General features: G+C 41.8%; 1 protein-coding gene across 5 annotated transcripts in view; it reads right to left on the bottom strand.

The window, feature by feature from the left end:
* LOC139539760 (NT-3 growth factor receptor-like) overlaps positions 1-20,777 on the bottom strand; it is a 296,941-nt gene that overhangs the window by 18,063 nt on the left and 258,101 nt on the right. For 4 of the 5 annotated variants that reach the window (XR_011668011.1, XM_071343032.1, XM_071343031.1 and 1 more), the window contains exon 13: positions 11,335-11,465. Coding sequence is in view for 3 of the 5 variants with exons in the window: in XM_071343032.1 (XP_071199133.1) it covers positions 11,335-11,465 (131 nt within the window). In the remaining 2 variants the exon portion in view is untranslated. Of the gene's footprint in view, positions 1-11,334; positions 11,466-12,789; positions 16,243-20,777 lie in introns of those variants that run through there. The other variant, XR_011668012.1, reaches the window with a different exon arrangement.

Genomic DNA, 20,777 nt, shown 5'->3' on the forward strand with positions numbered 1-20,777 from the left:
GTGCAGTGGGCAGCTCGGAAGAGATGCTCTTATTCTCCATGGACTTTACAGTGTCCTAGAACATTTTTGAGTTTGTGCAACAGGATGCAAATTTCTGTTTGAAAAAAGCTAGCCTTAGCTTTCCTAACTGTCTGTGTATTTTGGTACCTAACTTCCCTGAAAAGATGCATATCGCGGTGGCTATTCGATGCTAATGCAGTACGCCACATGATGTTTTTGTGCTGGTCAAGGGCAGTCAGGTCTGGAGTGAACCAAGGGCTATATCTGTTCCTGGTTCTACATTTTTTGAATGGAGCATGCTTATTTTAGATGGTGAGGAAGGCACTTTTAAAGAATAACAAGGCATCCTCTATTGACGGGATGCGGTCAATATCATTCCAGGATACCCCGGCCAGGTCGGTTAGAAAGGCCTGCTCGCAGAAGTGTTTTAGGGAGCGTTTGACAGTGATGTGTGGTGGTCGTTTGACCGCAGACCCATTACGGATGCAGGCAATGAGGCAGTGATATACACACATTACATGACCAAAAGTCATGCTTGTCTAATATCTCATTCAAAAATCATGGACATTAATATGGAGGTGGTCCCCCCTTTGCTGCTATAACAGCCTCCACTCTTCTGGGAAGGCTTTCCATTAGATGTAGGAACATTGCTGCTGGGACTTGCTTCCATTCAGCCACAAGAGCATTAGTGATGTTGGGGATTAGGCCTGGTTCGCAGTCGGTGTTCCAGATAACATGTTTCCACTACTCCAGAGTGGAGAGCTACACACCACTCCAGCTGACACTTGGTATTGCACATGGTGTTCCCATTTCATGAAGCTCCCGACGAATAGTTATTTTGCTGACGTTGTTTCCAGAGTCTGTTTGGAACTCCGTAGTGAGTGGTACAACCGAGGACAGACGTTTTTTACACGCTTCAGCACTCAGGGGTCCGGTTCTATGAGCCTGTGTGGCCTACCACTTTGAGGCTGAGCAGTTGTTGCTGCTAGAGATTTCCACTTCACAATAACAGCACATACAGTTGACCGGGGCAGCTCCAGCAGGGCACAAATTTTACGAACTGACTATATAAAAATATACAGTACCAGTCAAAAGTTTGGACACACCTACTCATTCAAGGGTTTTTCTTAATTTGTACAATTTTCTACATTGTAGAATACTAGCGAAGAGATCAAAACTATGAAATAACACATATGGAATCATGTAGTAACCAAAAAAGTGTTAAACAAATTAAAATATATGTTATAATTGAGATTCTTCAAAGTAGCCACCCTTTCTTTGCCTTGATGACAGCTTTGCGCACTCTTGGCAATCTCTCAACAAGCTTCATCTGGAATGCTTTTCCAACCATCTTGAAGGAGTTCCCATATCACTGCGGTCCAACTCATCCCAAACCATCTCAATTGGGTTGAGGTCAGGTGATTGTGGAGGCCAGGTCATCTGATGCAATACTCCATCACTCTCCTTCTTGGTTAAATAGCCCTTACACAGGCTGGAGGTGTTGGGTCATTATAGTCCCACTAAGCACAAACCAGATGGGATGGCGTATTGCTGCAGCCATGCTGGTTAAGTATGTCTTGAATTCTAAATAAATCAGAGACAGTGTCACCAGCAAAGCACCCCAACACCATCACACCTCCTCCTTTATGCTGGGAACCACACATGTTGAGATCATCCGTTCACCTACTCTACATCTCACAAAGACACAGCGGTTGGAACCAAAAGTCTCACATTTGGACTCATCAGACCAAAGAACAGATTTTCACCGGTCTAATGTCCATTGCTCGTGTTTCTTGGCACAAACAAGTCTCTTCTTATTATTGGTGTCCTTTAGTAGTGGTTTCTTTGCAGCAAATCGACCATGAAGGCCTGATTCACTCGGTCTCCTCTGAACAGTTGATGTTGAGATGTGTCTGTTACTTGAACTCCGTGAAGCATTTATTTGGGCTGCAATTTCTGAGGCTGGTAATTTTAATGAACTTGTCCTCTGCAGCAGAGGTAACTCTGGGTCTTTCATTCCTGTGGCAGTCCCCATGAGAGCCAGTTTCATCATAGCGCTTGATGGTTTTTGCGACTGCACTTGAAGAAACTTTAAAAGTTCTTGAAATGTTCTGTATTGACTGACCTTCATGTCTTAAAGTAATGATGGACTGTCATTTCTATTTGCTTATTTGAGCTGTTCTTTCCATAATATGGACTTGGTATTTTACCAAATAGGGCTATCTTCTGTATACCACGCCTACCTTGTCATAACACAACTGATTGGCTCAAATGCATTAAGAAGGAAAGAAATTCCACAAATTAACTTTTAAGAAGGCACACATGTTAATTGAAATGCATTCCAGGTGACTACCTCATGAAGCTGATTGAGAGGATGCGAAGAGTGTGCAATGCTGTCATCAAGGCAAACTTTTGACTGGCACTGTATATATAAACTGTATATTCCAGACTCTGACATTGCTCGTTCTGATATTGCTCGCTCTGATATTTATTTTTCATGGGGGGGTTATGTGTGTATTGTTTTGTATTGCTAGATATTACTGCACCGTTGGAGCTAGAAACATACAGTGCATTCGTTAAGTATTCAGACCCCTTGACTTTTTCCACATTTTGTTATGTTACAGCCTTATTCTAAAATGGATAATACTCCATAATGACAAAGTGAAAACTGGTTTAATACATTTTGCACATTTATAAAAAAAACTAAACAGAAATACCTAATTTACATAAGTATTCATACCTTTTGCTATAAGACTTGAAATTGACCTCAGGAGCATCCTGTTTCCATTGATCATCTTTGATATGTTTTTACAACTTGATTGGAGTCCACCTGTGGTAAATTCAATTGATTGGACATGGTTTGGAAAGGCACACACCTGCCTATACAAGGTCCCACAGTTGACAGTGCATGTCAGAGCAAAAACCGAGCCATTAGTACGAAGGAGTTGTCCATAGAGCTCCAAGACAGGACTGTGTCGAGGCACAGATCTGGGGAAGGGTACCAAAAATGTCTGCAGCATTGAAGGTCCCACAGAACACAGTGGCCTCCTGTCACGGCCGTTAAAGGAAGAAGAGGACCAAGGTGCAGCGTGGTGAGCGTACATACTTTTAATAGTAGATGTCGCCAACAAAACAATAAACAATACCAAAACAAACCGTGAAGCTTAAGGCTATGTGCCATCAAACAAAGTTAACTTCCCACAAACACAGGTGGAAAAAAGAGCTACCTAAGTATGGTTCTCAATCAGAGACAACGACAGACAGCTGCCTCTGATTGAGAACCACACCCGGCCAAACACACAAAAAAAAGAAAACATAGAAATAGAAAATCATAGAAACACAAAACATAGAATGCCCACCCCAACTCACGCCCTGACCAAACCAAAATAGAGACATAAAAAGGATCTCTAAGGTCAGGGCGTGACACCTCCATCATTCTTAAAATGGAAGGCACCTAAAGTCTCAGACCATGAGAAACCAGATTCTCTGGTCTGATGAAACCAAGATTGAACTCTTTGGCCTGAATGCCAAGTGTCACGTCTGGAGGAAATCTGGCACCATCACTACGGTGAAGCATGGTGGTGGCATCATCATGCTGTGGGGATGTTTTTCGGCGGCAGTGACTGGGTAATTAGTTTGGATCGAGGGAAAGATGAACGGAGGAAAGTACAGAGAGATCATTGATGAAAACCTGGAGCGCTCAGGACCTCAGACTTGGGCAAAGGTTCACCTTCCAACAGGACAACAACCCTAAGCACACAGCCAAGACAACGCAGGAGTGGCTTCGGGACAAGTCTCTGAATATCCTTGAGTGGCCCAGCTAGAGCCCGGACTTGAACCCGATCGAACATCTCTGGAGAGACCTGAAAATAGCTGTGCAGTGACGCTCCCCATCCAACCTTGAGAGGATCTGCAGAGAAGAATGGGAGAAACTCTGCAAATACAGGTGTGCCAAGCTTGTAGCGTCATACCCAAGAAGACTTGAGGCTCTAATTGCTGCCAGAGGTGCTTCAACAAAGTACTGAGTAAAGGGTCTGAATACTTACCCTAATGGGATATTTTTATTTCTTTTTTTGCTTTGTGATTATGGGGTATTGTGCATAGATTGATGAGAAAAAAATACACATTTTATAAATTTATAAATTTTATAAATGACAAGCTTAATAACACCCTTCCTGATTTCCCACCTATGAAATATTTGGCATTTACACTCAATGTCTTGTCTCTTTCTATGTGGAAAAAGTCAAGGGGTACTTTCCGAAAGCACTGTAAGTCTGATAACACCTGAAAATCTGTGTACGCTACCAATAAACTTTGATTTAATTTAATGTATCTGCTAAATGAGTGGAAAATATTTGATAACTGAGTTATATTTATGAAAAAAACTGAAAATATAAATGTTTTTTTGAGGATTCCTAAAACCCAAGCACAGACACACAGACAATAACCTGGTTGGTGTGAAGAGAACAGAGACAGGGTAATAAACAGAGCAGGGGAGGTAAAGCACTGTAATCTTCTAATTTAAGGAGCAGAACATGAAATGAACTTTTCTCTGACAGGTTGTCACAATGACCCAGCAAACCTCATAGCTTTACAGAAGCAGATAATTTAGTAATTTACTTCATTATGTTTCCCATATACATAGTCTGACATTTCATTATAGAGCTGTGATAAGAGACGCACGTGCCTTACCAGATCTAGACGTTGTGGTTGCCTACCATATTGGCTCAGAGTTATGGTATCATTATTGACAAGCTTAACACCCTTCCTGATTTCCCACCTATGAAATATTTGGCATTTACACTCAATGTCTTGTCTCTTTCTGATCCCCCATACATTAACAGGTAGGATTAGTTCCTTATTGTGTCTAGGACGACTGCCAAGCAGTAATTTCTGGGTACTTTTCCATTAAAAAACAATATATTTTGTAGCTGTACTGTAAACTAAAGTTCGAAAACAAAATTCATGTTTTCCGGAGATTTGAAAATACAATCCTCCACTTACGTAAAAGTCCACAACAACAACACCACAGCTAAAACATAATAATTCATAGCATTCTTAACACACTATTAATTGCATATAACTAACATTGCCTTACTGTATTCAATTATTTGACAGTTAGTTATATGTAGGCAATATACTGTATATAGGCGATATATGATTCATCAATGATAGATGAATGACGATCACAATGTTTTGCTAATGTTTTAATAAATTTGAATTCCCTTATATCACAAATGTAGAGGGGAATTTGAATGGACGGCAGTGCCCATGGACAGATGGCAAGGCATCCATCCCTATCATCCTGGATGCTTTATGACCCCTGTGCTGCAGTGGAGTGCTGTGTCCTCAGAGTCCACCTGCATATACTGGACATACTGGAGAGCCGACACATAGACTAAACAGCTTTACTGGTAGTCTCCGAGACTTGTTGACCTACACATACAGTGGGGAGAACAAGTATTTGATACACTGCCGATTTTGCAGGTTTTCCTACTTACAAAGCATGTAGAGGTCTGTAATTTTTATCATAGGTACACTTCAATTGTGAGAGACGGAATTTAAAACAAAAATCCAGAAAATCACATTGTATGATTTTTAAGTAATTAATTCGCATTTTATTGCATGACATAAGTATTTGATACATCAGAAAAGCAGAACTTAATATTTGGTACAGAAACCTTTGTTTGCAATTACAGAGATCATACGTTTCCTGTAGTTCTTGACTAGGTTTGCACACACTGCAGCAGGGATTTTGGCCCACTCCTCCCTACAGATCTTCTCCAGATCCTTAAGGTTTCGGGGCTGTCGCTGGGCAATACAGACTTTCAGCTCCCTCCAAAGATTTTCTATTGGGTTCAGGTCTGGAGACTGGCTAGGCCACTCCAGGACCTTGAGATGCTTCTTACGGAGCCACTCCTTAGTTGCCATGGCTGTGTGCTTCGTGTCGTTGTCATGCTGGAAGACCCAGCCACGACCCATCTTCAATGCTCTTACTGAGGGAAGGAGGTTGTTGGCCAAGATCTCGCGATACATGGCCCCATCCATCCTCCCCTCAATACGGTGCAGTCGTCCTGTCCCCTTTGCAGAAAAGCATCCCCAAAGAATGATGTTTCCACCTCCAAGCTTCACGGTTAGGATGGTGTTCTTGGGGTTGTACTAATCCTTCTTCTTCCTCCAAACACGGCGAGTGGAGTTTAGACCAAAAAGCTCTATTAATGTCTCATCAGACCACATGACCTTCTCCAATTCCTCCTCTGGATCATCCAGATGGTCATTGGCAAACTTCAGACGGGCCTGGACATGCGCTGGCTTGAGCAGGGGGACCTTGCGTGCGCTGCAGGATTTTAATCCATGACGGCGTAGTGTGTTACTAATGGTTTTCTTTGAGACTGTGGTCCCAGCTCTCTTCAGGTCATTAACCAGGTCCTGCCGTGTAGTTCTGGGCTGATCCCTCACCTTCCTCATGATCATTGATGCCCCACGAGGTGAGATCTTGCATGGAGCCCCAGACCGAGGGTGATTGACCGTCATCTTGAACTTCTTCCATTTTCTAATAATTGCGCCAACAGTTGTTGCCTTCTCACCAAGCTGCTTACCTATTGTCCTGTAGCCCATCCCAGCCTTGTGCAGGTCTACAATTTTATCCCTGATGTCCTTACACAGCTCTCTGGTCTTGGCCATTGTGGAGAGGTTGGAGTCTGTTTGATTGAGTGGGTGGACAGGTGTCTTTTATACAGGTAACGAGTTCAAACAGGTGCAGTTAATACAGGTAATGAGTGGAGAACAGGAGGGCTTCTTAAAGAAAAACTAACAGGTCTGTGAGAGCCGGAATTCTTACTGGTTGGTAGGTGATCAAATACTTATGTCATGCAATAAAATGCGAATTAATTACTTAAAAATCATACAATGTGATTTTCTGGATTTTTGTTTTAAATTCCGTCTCTCACAGTTGAAGTGTACCTATGATAAAAATTACAGACCTCTACATGCTTTGTAAGTAGGAAAACCTGCAAAATCGGCAGTGTATCAAATACTTGTTCTCCCCACTGTATATAGTCTGACATTCCATTATAACCTAGATATAACTTAAAATTACATATAAGTAGCTAAGTAGCTGTGGTGCTTACGTTGCAATCTTACCTAACATGAAATACAAACTACATTGTTAAAAAACAATAGCATACACGCCTTTATATTTGTGCGGCATCTATTTCAATAGGATCCACTCTGGTGACTGGGGATGTGAAGAAAAGAATGAAAGAAAAAGCAAGACAAAAGAAAGCCAGCTCAGTGTTGCCTCCATTACTCATAATCAAAGCATATGTGGAGTAGAACAGTTTGGGAGATGATCTAACATCCCTCACAGACAGCCTTATTTCTCCAGCTGCAGTCTGTCTCTGTAAGGTCGGCCTCCTTCCCCTGCCTCTGCACTGCGGCTCCCTCCCTCTCGCTCCACACTATCATGGCTAACATCATTCCATGGATGAGCGCATTGATGAAGAGTGGTGGTGACAAGAGGGAAACAGTGATGAATGTGCCCCTTGTCTCCAACCATCATAGCGTGACCCCTCCTCCAGCAGCTGATCTAGGTACCTTTGTATGACCTTTGAACTTTAATATCCTCAACCGTGTCATGTTAGAGGTGAAATTTACATTTTAACCCTGAGGTTACAATCGTAATCTTTACGTGAAATGTAATAAATCAAGCGCAACAATTACTGACAGCCACTTCTCATTTCAAGGAGATTGTGACAGTACGACCCACTGTGTTAACATCACTGTGTCATATTCATCCTTTATGTGACCAGCTACCAATATCTTATAATTTTAACAGGAAAAAATATATTGTTTGAGAATACTGTATCTCTTTTTGCACTAACAATTAAGTACATTTCCGTAAATGTTTGACCTGGTTCCTCCTCTGACAGCCAACCCAACTGCTGTCTACATATGGGTTTCACCTTGCTGTGGAAGGAACTCTCTCTGCCAGCCTCACTCACAACCAACCATTCACACTATGCAGGCCCACACCAGCCACACCACCTCCACAGTATTCACCTTGCTTTCTCCTATTGTCCACAATACTGAGTCGATTCCAGACAACTTTGTGAGATGCCATTCACAGGTTTATAGACGGATAAGCAAACTCAAAGCAATGTTTGGAGGGGATAAGTGAATAGAAAAGTGCCTGTAATCCTAGATTCAGATCATTTAGGCGAGAAAAAACATCACCCAGACAGGTCAGTTGTGTGAGAAACTCGTCATCATGCAAGCAGTCAGACAAGTGAAAATTATGGTCAGTAAAGAAAACGTTAAGCTTGTCTCTCAATTCAAAAAAACGTGTCAATACTTTGCCCCTTGATAGCCAGCGCACTTCTGTATGTTGTAAAAGCGTTACATGGTCGCTGCCCATATCATTGCATAGTGCAGAAAATACACGAGAGTTCAGGGGCCTTGCTAAAAACAAAGTGAACCATTTTCACTGTAGTGTCCAAAACGTCTTTCAAGCTGTCAGGCAGTCCCTTGGCAGCAAGAGCCTCTCGGTGGATGCTGCAGTGTACCCAAGTGGCGTTGGGAGCAACTGCTTAAACACGCGTTACCACTCCACTGTGTCTCCCTGTCATGGCTTTTGCGCCATTAGTACAGATACCAACATGAGCAGCAGCTACGTTTGGCTACATACGGACCGTTAGCGGAATTCCCGCGAGAGAGTAACGGTTAAAATGGATGTTAATTATTTGACTAGGCTACCTGTATTTGACATTGGGTTGTTATTTCGCTGAAAACTAGATAGTTTAATTTATTTTTGGCAGTGAAATGAGGCTATTCAGGCGAGAAGAAAAACTCACCCAAATGTAAAGCCCCGTTGGAAAATATAAATGGACTGTTTGAAAATGTGAAGATTTTTTATTTTATTTTTAAAATGTGAATCACAATTTGATTTGGTGTACCCCCCTACGACATTGCGCGTACCCATACCCCAGTATGGGAATACCTGATATAGACAGAGCAGTGGTGGTGGGTTTAGTTTAAATTTAGCTTATGTCTCTTGAGATTGTACTGACCTCAACATAATTTAAGCAAAATCAGTTTACCATTATTTAGTTACGTCTATCTTGAGGTTTAAATTTAATTTCAAGATCAATCCCTGAGAAAATGATCCTAATTTAATATTTGGTCGATTAAGTGAATTGTTTAGTGCTGGTCATTGATACAGATGCTGAAATATTGAAACGGTTTCTGTCTAAAAAGTGTCAACAGTGCACTTGGCAGATTGATTAAATGTCCAATGCAGCCAATTTTATCTCCATATCAAATCAATTCTGGGTAACAATTAAGTACCTTACTGTGATTGTTTTCAATTAAAATAGTCAAAAAAATACAAAAATTGCTTCTTAGCAAAGAGTAATTTCTCAAGCAAGACTTTTGCTAGTTCTGTCTGGGAGTGGTCTGAGTGGGGAGGGGAAAACTGAAAACTAGCTGTTATTGGCAGAGAGGTTTGGAACTCTATTTCTTATTGGTCTACTAACTAATTTACCGCCTGGTGATGTTACTCCATCCCACCAAAACTGGCTGAAATTTCTGCCGCTCTTTTCAAACAGCTCTTACACTAAAAGGGCATTATCATCATTTTCCCAATGTCACAGTATTATTTCAACCTCATAGGATGGAAATATAATACACAGGAAAATTGAGTTTTTGACTGCACTGGCCTTTAAAATGGATGTCATTGTAAACAGGTGTCTGCATCAACTAGGGCTGCTATAACACAATCCCAACAGACCTGATTAACCTTGAAGCTGTGAAAATCTATACTCTTGTAATAATGGGTTGAAAATGTGCGAACAAACATAATAGCTGTTTGGTGGCTACCACCTCAATAATGCCCCAACTGCAATCCAGGAGGACTCCTCTAGTCACATAAATATTGATCGCTGAACATTTAACGCTTCCATTCTCTCTGTGTACCATTGTAACAAGGTACACCATATGGCCCTGGTTGAATGACAGATCTTACTGCTGCCATCAAACCCACAGAGACCTATTTAGGATCAGGAAATCTATGATCACCCTTTAGCCTCACTAACAAACAGCTATATTTTAACATGCCTCCTATGACAGCCACATTTATGTTCTTAAAAAGCTAAGGGAATCACTGAATAAGTCAGAGGTCATATTTATAAAAGACCTTGACAAAATGCCATTCATTTGATCAATATGCTGGGCTCAGAGGATTAAAAAAAACAACAACTAAATAACAGACATTTTGGTTAATCGCTCAGCACTAGTGTGTGTGTGTGTGTGTGTTAGTGAAGGGGTGAACCCAGATGGTTAATGCCCACCAGTTGTACATAATGCTCAAAGTTGTTTGTCTGTTCTACAGTTAATGCTACGGTTCATTAGCCGTTTATTTAATATTGAGCAACATTGAGCTCAATTCCAACAGTGAAGCTATAGCTAAAAGTGGCACAAAAAATCTTGACCCAAAAGTTATATTGAAGTCAGCCATAAGGACCTGTACAGCATGTAAAACATGTTTAATATTGTGTTAAGTGAACCTGCTAATGAGATATATTGCTATGAACGTGACCCAGTATCCAAAAAAGGTTTAATACAAATGTACAAGCAACCGAAAAAATGCCTCTTCGGCACCTCAAATGTATTGAGGTAGCATAGACTGCCGAGCTGAGCGTCGCAGTAATGAGTGATTTACATTGGAGGTGCCGAATAGGATCTTTGTTTGGGTGCTTGTACATTTATATTTAGACCTTTTTTGGAAGTACAGTACATACTGGCTGTAACAGGAGTACATTAACATAGTTGCTCAGCAAAACTCCATATTTGGCGAGTAACAAATACATTTTGACATCAAAACACTTACAGAGCTGTCTAATGGGAGTTTGAATCCTAGCTGCCTGTGCATTAGAGAGGAGACACGCCAAACTCATCGTCTCTAACGCACAGATGCTGGGGCACTGTCACCTCATATTGGACTGGGGCACTGTCACCTCATATTGGACTGGGGCACTGTCACCTCATATTGGAGCCTCATACATTCAGTCTGATATGAGACAACCAACATGGTACTCATAGTGACCTCAATGATCATTAGTATGATTATTGATCTACACTAGAGCAAAAAAATCTAATTTTTATCGATCCACGTTGTTGAGGCGGCTGGTCATGGCAAGTGTGGTGGCCCCAAGAGTCGTTCAAGGATCAAGTTAATACTGTTCATACGCTGAGCGCTGAGGGGCCCTGACCTCTGTGAGGGGTCTGCTGTAACTGGAAAGTGAGGTGGCCCTGTGTAACTGAGAGATCATCTCTTACCTTGACAGCCACCAGCATCTTGTCCTTGGTAGGGCTGAGGTTATAGCACTCTGCCAGGAACACCTTCCCAAAGGCCCCCTCTCCCAGCTCCCGCTTCAGAATGATGTCCCGACGCTTTATGTGTTGCACGTCTGAGAGAGAGAGAGAGAGAGAGAGAGAGAGAGAGAGAGAGAGAGAATTGCTATGGTAACTATATTCCCAATCAAATACCAACAATTTGCAAGCATTTGACAGAGAGATGTGGTTTAAGTGGTCAGCAGGTCCAGGAGCAACAAACCATCAGTGTTTCTGACAGAATCAAGGGCAAGTGTTAATTGATGGCTCACTGATGGGACTGGTATGTCTTAAATCCTGCTATGAAGCCTCAGTGTATCTAATGATGAGGTTGGATTAATTGGCAACAGGCATACAGAACACAGCCATAAGACCTGCTGTGGCGCTACAGTGTTAGAAGAGATGTGAGGGTAAAACAATTGTGTTGTTACTTACTTGCAGCATACATAAATATACCACATTTATAAAAATGTCCATTGCCCAGTAATAAAATAACATCTTAGAATCTGCGCACCATAGCATCTGCAGTGAGGAAATGTTCATTCAACCAGTAGGATGCAATGCTTAAAAGTCTAAATGTCTCTCCCCCCCCAAAAAAAATGTAAGTGATCATAATAATCCAAGCAAACCTTGAAATGTCTGCAACCTGCCTGCAACCTGTACACTGTGCTAAAATTGTTGTGAAATCAGTGTACAGCCAGAATTAGTCCTTAATCTCTGTGTGTTCCACCTGTTCTGAGTGGCTGAAAGCTGCATTCTGGGGGAAGTGTGGCTTCCATATGGCAAGTCACAGCAACAGCTGGTATTTACTCAAAACAGGGGTTCGGATGAGCTGCTGTCCAACACATAAACCCACTACTGCCCAAGGACCAGCCCAGTACGGTACCACAGATCCCCCCTCGAGGACTAGGGCAGAGAACAGAGATAGATACATACTGAGGGATGGGATGGACAAAGCTCTTATTTCCCTTATGAAGCACCAGAAAAATAGCTACAACGCAATGAGCACCATTAAGGCAATAACAAATTAATAACACCATGATATCACTGCAAATATTTCTGCTTGAACTGCGACCATAGGTGATCTTAAAAATATGTTTGATGGTTTGCACTGGACTGAGATAAATAAAAAAATCTGCAAAACCCACACAAATATCAGTAATCACATTAGATAACATTTATTTAATCAGGATCCAGAAATAAGTCATTGTTTTGTTCTCTGCAATTGCATTTTTAACCCCTCCCTTCTCAATTTCCCAGAAAGACAGTGATAGGTTTACAATTAGCAGGTAGCTACGGGTATGCTGGAAGGTGTGCTGTCTATCCACACAAAGCAATTAAGGAAGTTACAAATAGCTTGGGCTAATTTTCTCATTACCACAGCGGTTGTGGTGCATTCACCTCTCTGTTTATGTGGGCGAGGGCATCCATTCAGGGAGTTTACCCTCACTGGGCCATATCTCTCTCAGTGTGGCCCAGCAGCACAGAGCACACAGCTGGGATAGAACAGGACACAGTCTTCATCCTAATTAGGCTGCTTTGCTTTGGCAGAGCAGATGTTGACTCCACTGCGCTGAAAATGACAGAAGAGCAAACTAGAGCTGATTTGGTTTCAAATGTTTGCAAATTATTGGTATTTGATTGGGAATATAGTTACCATAGCAATTCTCTCTCTCTTGCTCTCTCTCTCCAGTAGACCACAAATGACAAACAGAAGTGCAGCATTTCATTCAGTCCAATCACTGGCACTTGACTTCTGAATGATGACTTAATGCAAATGCTTCTGTTTTCGGGGGTGACTTTTCATCAAAAGTTACTTCTCATTACATGAACTCTGTTTAACATATTTGAGTTCAAACACAATTGTACAGTAGAGTAAACACAGGTGTGAAATACATACCAAATCTTCAATCTATCAGTAAAAGGCTACATTTGAGTCCTTTGTAATAGATTCTGCTGTGAACATCACATAGACCCACAATTTTCCTTTGAGTTGGGAACTAAAATAGGAAGATGCCACAGCAAACTGAAGCAACATCTGCATGTTCCCTGACCCAGTCCTCACATGTAAAGTCCCCTTACTTCCTGGATTATTCAGTGTTTAGGTTAGTAGCAATGTAATCAGATATGGATTTACTTCCCTCTAAAGTCTTGTTCACACTGCAGACCTTAATGCTCAAATCAGTTTTGTTTTTCAAATCTGTTTTGGAATACTGACTGTCCAAACAGCAAGTTACAAGTGACCAAATCGGATTTGTGTGTGTTCAGACAGCAGTCATTTGCTGACATGGCTACGCTAGTTGTCATAGTAACGATGGGTATGTGTGCTGGGGTGTAGGCTGATTTGTGGTGGAAATTGTGCTTCCTATCTGGCAGAAGTTATGTAGCAATCAAGCGAAGGTGACAACAATCCCTACCATGGATGTTTCCCAGTTGCTTTGAATGATCAAAATCATAGGATAAGAACACCTTTAAAGCCTCAAAGGATAAGATGATCGAACTTTCAAAACAAGTCCTTTTTGGTTTGCCACAGAAGTCAACTAGCTAGCTGTTTAGCTTTCTAGCACATTTCCTAGCGTTTGTAAACAATTAACAAGCTAGTTAGCTACCACATGTTCTTGTCAAACTGTCAACAGAGTAGCTAGCAAGCAACAAGCTATGCCAAATAAGTCTAAAAACCACTGACTGCAAAGTCGCATGGTCAGGAATCAGATTTGTATCTGATTTCAAACCCCATACAAAGGTGGTTTGAAATGTGGCTTGAAATATCCGGTTCCATGTGCTTTTTGGCTGTTCAGACTGCAGGAAAAATACCAGATTCGAATCAGATATGCAAAGAAATATTGATTTGAGTCATTTGAAACTGCCAATGTGAACAAGGCTTAAAAGCTTCTATAATGCCCCGCTCGACATACTTCCATTACATGTACAAACAGAAGTACAGCATTTCATTCAGTCCAATCACTGGCACTTGACAATCTGACAATCTGAAACAGCGCCTCTTCAACCTCAGGAGGCTGAAGAAATTTGGTTTGGTCCCTAAGACCCTCACAAACTTTTACAGATGCACAACTGAGAGCATCCTGTCGGGCTGTACCACCGCCTCGTACTGCAACTACACCGCCCTCAACCGCAAGGCTCTCCAGAGGGGGGTGCGGTCTGCCCAACGCATCACTGGGGGACACTGCCCGCCCTCCATGACACATACAGCACCCAACGTCACAGGAAGGCCAAAAAGATCATCAAGGACATAAGCCACCCGAACCACAGCCTGTTCACCCCACTACCATGCAGAAGGCGAGGTCAGTACAAGTGAATCAAAGCTGGGACCGAGAGACTGAAAAACAGCTTCTATCTCAAGGCCATCAGACTGTTAAATAGCCTTCCCTAGCCGGCTTCCACCCATTTACTCAACTCTGCACCTTAGAGGCTGCTGCCGAATATACATAGACATGGAATCACTGGTCACTTTAATAATGGAACACTAATCACATTAATCATTTTTACATATTGCTTTACTAATTTCATATCTATATACTGTATTCCATTCTACTGTATTTTAGTCGATGCTACTCCGATATTGCTCGTCCTAATATTTATATATTTCTTAATTTCATTCTTTTACTTTAAGATTTGTGTGTATTGTTGAAAATTATTAGATACTACTGCACTATTGGAGCTAGGAACACAGGCATTTCACTACACCCACAATAACATCTGCTAAATATGTGACCAATAAACTGTGATTTGATTTGTACTACTCCTAGCAAGACCTTTACTACTCTCTCTTTGTACTACCTTGTCTTCTATTCTTCACAATGTTGTTTCTATGATACCTGTCCTAACAGTTCTCTCACACAACCTAGTTTTTGCCTCCTCATAATATTTCTTGAAACAAAGACATACACAACAACATTCCATGAGAAAACCAGATGCATTTGAGGATTTATGAATGTATCTATGCCGTTAGGCATACTTAAAAAATGAAGAGATGTTTATCTATTCAGATAATTCACAGGAAGAGGAAATGTTTTAAATAAACCACTGCCTGCTGAGCTGACTCCTGTTGAATAAGTGTTAGAAGTGTCTGTCTCCCCTCAGTGGCTAGACCATATCAAGTTCATATACAGTACACAACATGTGCAAAACAAGTGTCCTGAAGAAATATTAGCAATACGAGACGGGGGAGTGTGTGCTGCTTGCCAGCTAGGTTAATGGCTAATGGCTCTGTGTACTGGCGTAATGAAAACAGTGTGGGAATGCGGAGAGAGGGCACAGCCTGCATGTGTTCAGTGTTGGGGGCAGGTGGCAGATGGTGCCCCAAAATGACTGTTTGAGGGGATCCCGGAAAGTACCGGCCTGTCTGTTAGTCTGTAAACACCCTTGCAGCATTCTCAGACTTTTGTACCTCACAGACAGAAGACACTGTTCTACAGAGCAGAGCACCTTCTCCTCTCAGGACTCACCCTTCTCCTCCTCTTATATCTCCCCCTCACGCCTAGCGCTCTCCTCTCACGCCTCCCACACGCATCACTTCCCCGCTCCTCTCACAAACAAATAAACAAAATGCAAATGAGGGCCGTGGCCATAAAAGGCTCCAATCTCTGAATCTCTCCATGCGAGTCATCCACAGGGCTCTCACCTGAATCCCAGTGTCACCTTACGTGGTTGCCTTGCCTCATCATTATTTGATTATTTTTCTCTTATGCAGACGAGCAGAATGAATCTCTATCAGCACATTTCCTCCACAGGCTCTGCCAGACACTGGCTGATACATAATGTAGAGCACGCTCTCTCGCTCTTCAGAGCAGCACAGTTCTCCAGGTGCTTTGGCTGAGGGGATGTTGAAGAACACTACAGCAAACAGAGGGATGCAGAGCATGAAGTAGGAAAACCATCAAAACACTACAAAAATAAAGCACTCAACAACAGGTCAGAGGCGTGCACTGTGGTTGCTATAGATTTTGTAACCGTACATCTATGGATTGCAAACATACAGTACATTTACACTAGTATTTGTTCCTGTTGCTTTGTTCCAAACACAATAGGCATATGTACAATATCGTCAAACATAGCACAAATTAATTTGACCTTCCAATGCTTCTACACCCAACCTCGTGGTGAGCGAAGGGCCTTGCCACCATAACGTGAAACCAGATGCAGAGCAGAGATAGACAGGTTATTCACGTATGGAAACATCTATCATATTCTTATGTTGGTGTTGACAGAAGGAGAGATCAAGGAGAGACAGACACACAGAGAGAGGATATCATACTCGGGTGATTCTGGGAAAGTGTTTTGTGTCAGAAAGTCCTGAAGGGAAACAAAAGGCAGGGCAATTCATGACTGCCGTTGAAACCTGGATGCTGAACAGCACTGTCAGTAAACATGACAATCACATGAATAAGGAATGAGCTATAAAGCGCGAGCAGTGGTGTGTGAAAAAGAAGTCTCATTGTGTCTGGAGAGGCTTGCGAGGAAGGAAGCAGCAGGCTTCACTTCAGGGCTTTACAACCATCCAAGGTTGGTTGGAGGATTGTACTGTAGCGCGGTGTACGTATGAAGAGGGCCGAACATAAGGAGCAGCTGGAGTCAGTGCCAACCCTCTCAGCAAGGCTCCTCACAAAACAAAACAGGCCATAAGGAAGCCAAAAGAGCACAGTGAGAGATTCAGACTGGGTTCAAATGTGTTCTGTGTAGCAGGAGGAATGACTAATACAGGTACTCAAACTCTTTCATACTCTGACTTGAATTTACTTTGGAGTGAACCAGCAGCACTCAGGGTCAGAGGTTGGAACCGGTTCAGGGAACAGAACCGAAAACCGGAAAATAACAACGTTTTTAGAGGAACAGAACCATAACTGAGAACGAAAGTGATCTATACTGTTCAGGAACAGAACCGTTATTTTAAAAACATGGGAACCGGTTAATAACATTATTTTAAAATTCTGGACATTTTTTTCCAGTCCCCACAAAAAAATGCAACAAAGCGCCTACGCAAAGCCAACTTTCTGAAGTTCATAGACATTCAAAGTTCCTTCAGAGAACTCGCCCCTCTGTAGATAGAATTCTGTGGGCCTAATTCAAATAATGCATGTGATAACAACAAGATGCCCAGCACTTCATACCCAGCATTGTCCTCACCTGCAAAATTTCAGTCGCATGTCGCACCCTACACTTCACTTGAATGTCCAATAAACGTAAATAGCTTGCCCGCTCTTGAGCAAGCTGCTCTATCCATTGGTGAAATAATTTAATGTCGAGCTAAATGTAAAAAAATATATAGATTTCAGAGTTTTAAAAAGGAACAGAAAGGAACGATATAAACCTTAACTTTTTTGGTTCAAACCGGTTCAGAACTTTATTTTTCTGGTTGGAACAGTGGAATGGAACGAAAAAATAATGGTTCTGTTCAGTACAAAATGATTGGGAAATAATTTTGGTTCCAACCCCTGCTTAGGTGAAATTGGATGACCTCAAGTGCAGATGTTGGGGAGATAAATCGGAGTTAAATTGTGCGAGTCAAAATGTTTTGGGGCTGAAAAGCCATCATCAATTTTTTATGCTAGAGACTCTGCACACAGTCTGTGTCGCAGAGACTTTAAACACAGTCTGTGTGAGGGTACAAACCACACATATCATCTTCTTGTACAAAAGCTATAATTTGACTTCAACAAATCCTTCTTTGGGATGAAAGAATGGCCAACTACCCATCACATATCGGAACTATTTTAAGTATAGGAAAGCATAGATGTCTTTAATGGAAAACTAGTTTGGTTAATGTGACATATACTGAATATATTCCACTTCGAAAACATGCTTCTTTCATCTGTTATGTGTCAATATAGAGCCTGTACTCTCTGTAAGTATGTGAAGCATTTTTTTCTTCATTTAGATTTATTGGCAAATTAAAATGTTGAAACACTCCCCTGACTCTAACCAGTATTCCACTGTTATTGAGACACTGTCAAGGTCATATTAACTTTCTGACTCCAGTACTGCAGCAGAAGTTGCATCCATGGATGGATACAGTAGCATAGCAGGAGGTGGAGCGCAGAGCAAGGATAGAGTCTGCAGTGTGATGACCGTTCCGCCACTGAGTTGCAATTAGAATGCTTTTAATGAGTTGGGAGACTCAAATTTGCATACATATAGCTACGTTAAGTATTTACTTCAAGGAAGAAATTAGAGGAAGAAAAAATTAAGCAATGGATTTAGCAAGTAATACATACCCAACAAGTGATGAGATTTTTACCTGTTGATCATATTACTGTATGTTCAGTAATGTATGTGAAAGTGGCTTCAACTGTAAAGTATACTACATATGACTACTCTCCTTTTATAATAATAAGTGTCCTACAAACATGTTCCTTTTCTTAAGAGGTCAGCTGTTAACTAGAAGATAACCCTCAACTCCTATGTTCATCCTTAAATGGAGCTATAAAAATAGCCATGATTTCTCGGACGATGGGGCTCATTGGATGTTGTTTTGCACCTAAATCCAACTGATGAATACATTGATGGATGAGGGGAGAGGCCACGAAACCTGGCTATGGGTCATGGAGCAGGGTTACAGCCAATCTCTGATATTGATTGCATCTGGACAAAACTCATATTTTGCTCATGATATCTGTGTAGGGGACAGCCATCAGTTAACTGTTGCCATGGAAAGAGAAGATGGGGGGAGGTATCTGTTCTGTAGTGGTGGAGCAGGGGTTAACATTTAGTATCTGGTTCTGAATACTGTTCTAAACACCTTGCAACAGAAAATGACCTGTCTAAAGAAAATGAGATTGAGTGATTGAGTGATTGATTGAGTGATTGATTGATTGAGTGAGTGAGTGAATGTTGCTATATCTTTCTCACATAGTAATGGTATTTTGTTTTACCTCTTGGTAACCTTTGCCATTGCTACCATTCGCGATAGACAGCCAAGTCTTTGACTTTGAGGTGATTTTAAATAGTTCTGGCCTGACGCTCTTCAAGTGATTACCTGAATAGATACATTTAGACAACAGCTCTGCACTAGCCATATCTGCATTTCATCACTGAACATATTACATCTGCTCATTATGAAAGGTTATAAAATAAAATCAAGCTGGCAGATGATATAACCTGTTTCATTAAAACACCAGGCAGAGTGCTAAAACAAAGAGGTTGTCTGAAGAGGTAGAAGTCGAAGCCAGATCTGGATGGGCCTTGCCAGGGGACATGTCCTCTGTCTTTTTGTCACTAATAAGGATTCATTTCCCACAGATTTTCTACCTGCATGTGATGGGAAGGAATCCAGCCGACCACAAGGTGTGCTGCTCCTATCAGCCCTCTCTCTCCCTGCAGTTAGGCTGACTGTCGTGCAGCTCAGTAAATGGCTGGTAGCAGAGAGGGGGAGCATTCTGACAGAGGGTACAGGCTCTGACCACAGAGACACTCATGATGAATATTTCAAGTAAATTTACATGTAATTAAATTAGTTCCTTGATGAATTAAGTGAATGCCAATCTAACTGCAGATTCTGAGCTTGTTGATGCATCATTTATCATGTATCTCTTCAAGTAAAATATTTGTGCATTTCAGTGAAAATATTTCCTATTCTTACTGTATGTAGGTAAATGTACACTGAACAAAAATATAAATGCAACATGCAACAATTTAGAAGATTTTTTTGAGTTACAGTTCATATAAGGAAACCAGTTAATTTAAATAAATAAATACATGCTGTCGTACAGCTCGATCCAGAGCATCCCAAACATGCTCAATGGGTGACATGTCTAGTGAGTATGCAGGCCATGGAAGAACTGGGTCATTTTCAGCTTCCAGGAACTGTGTAAAGGTCCTTGCGACATGGGCACTACATTATCATGCTGAAACATGCAGTGATGGTGGCAGATGAATGGCACGACAGTTGGCCTCAGGATCTCGTCAAGGTATCTCTGTGCATTAAAATTGCCATCGATAAAATGCTATTGTGTTCATTGTCCGTCGCTTATGCCTGCCCATACCATAACCCCACCACCACCATGGGGCACTCTGTTCACAATGTTGATGTCCACACAACGCTCACCCACACGACGTCTGCAATCTGCCTGGTACAGTTGAAACCGGGATTCATCCATGAAGAGCAAACTTTTCTAGTGTGCCAGTGGCCATTGAAGGTGAGCTTGCCCACTGAAGTCAGTTATAACGCCAAACTGCGGTCAGGTCAAGACCCTGGTGAGGATGATGAGCACGCAGATGAGCTTCCCTGAGACAGTTTCTGACAGTTTATGCAGACATTCTCTGGTTGTGCAAACCCACAGTTTCATCAGCTGTCCGGGTGGCTGGTCTCAGACGAACCTGCAAGTGAAGAAGCCGACTGTGGAGGGCTGGTCGTGGTTACACGTCGTCTGCTG

This window comes from Salvelinus alpinus, chromosome 15 (assembly GCF_045679555.1).
Source record: "Salvelinus alpinus chromosome 15, SLU_Salpinus.1, whole genome shotgun sequence".
Taxonomy (NCBI): domain Eukaryota; kingdom Metazoa; phylum Chordata; class Actinopteri; order Salmoniformes; family Salmonidae; genus Salvelinus; species Salvelinus alpinus.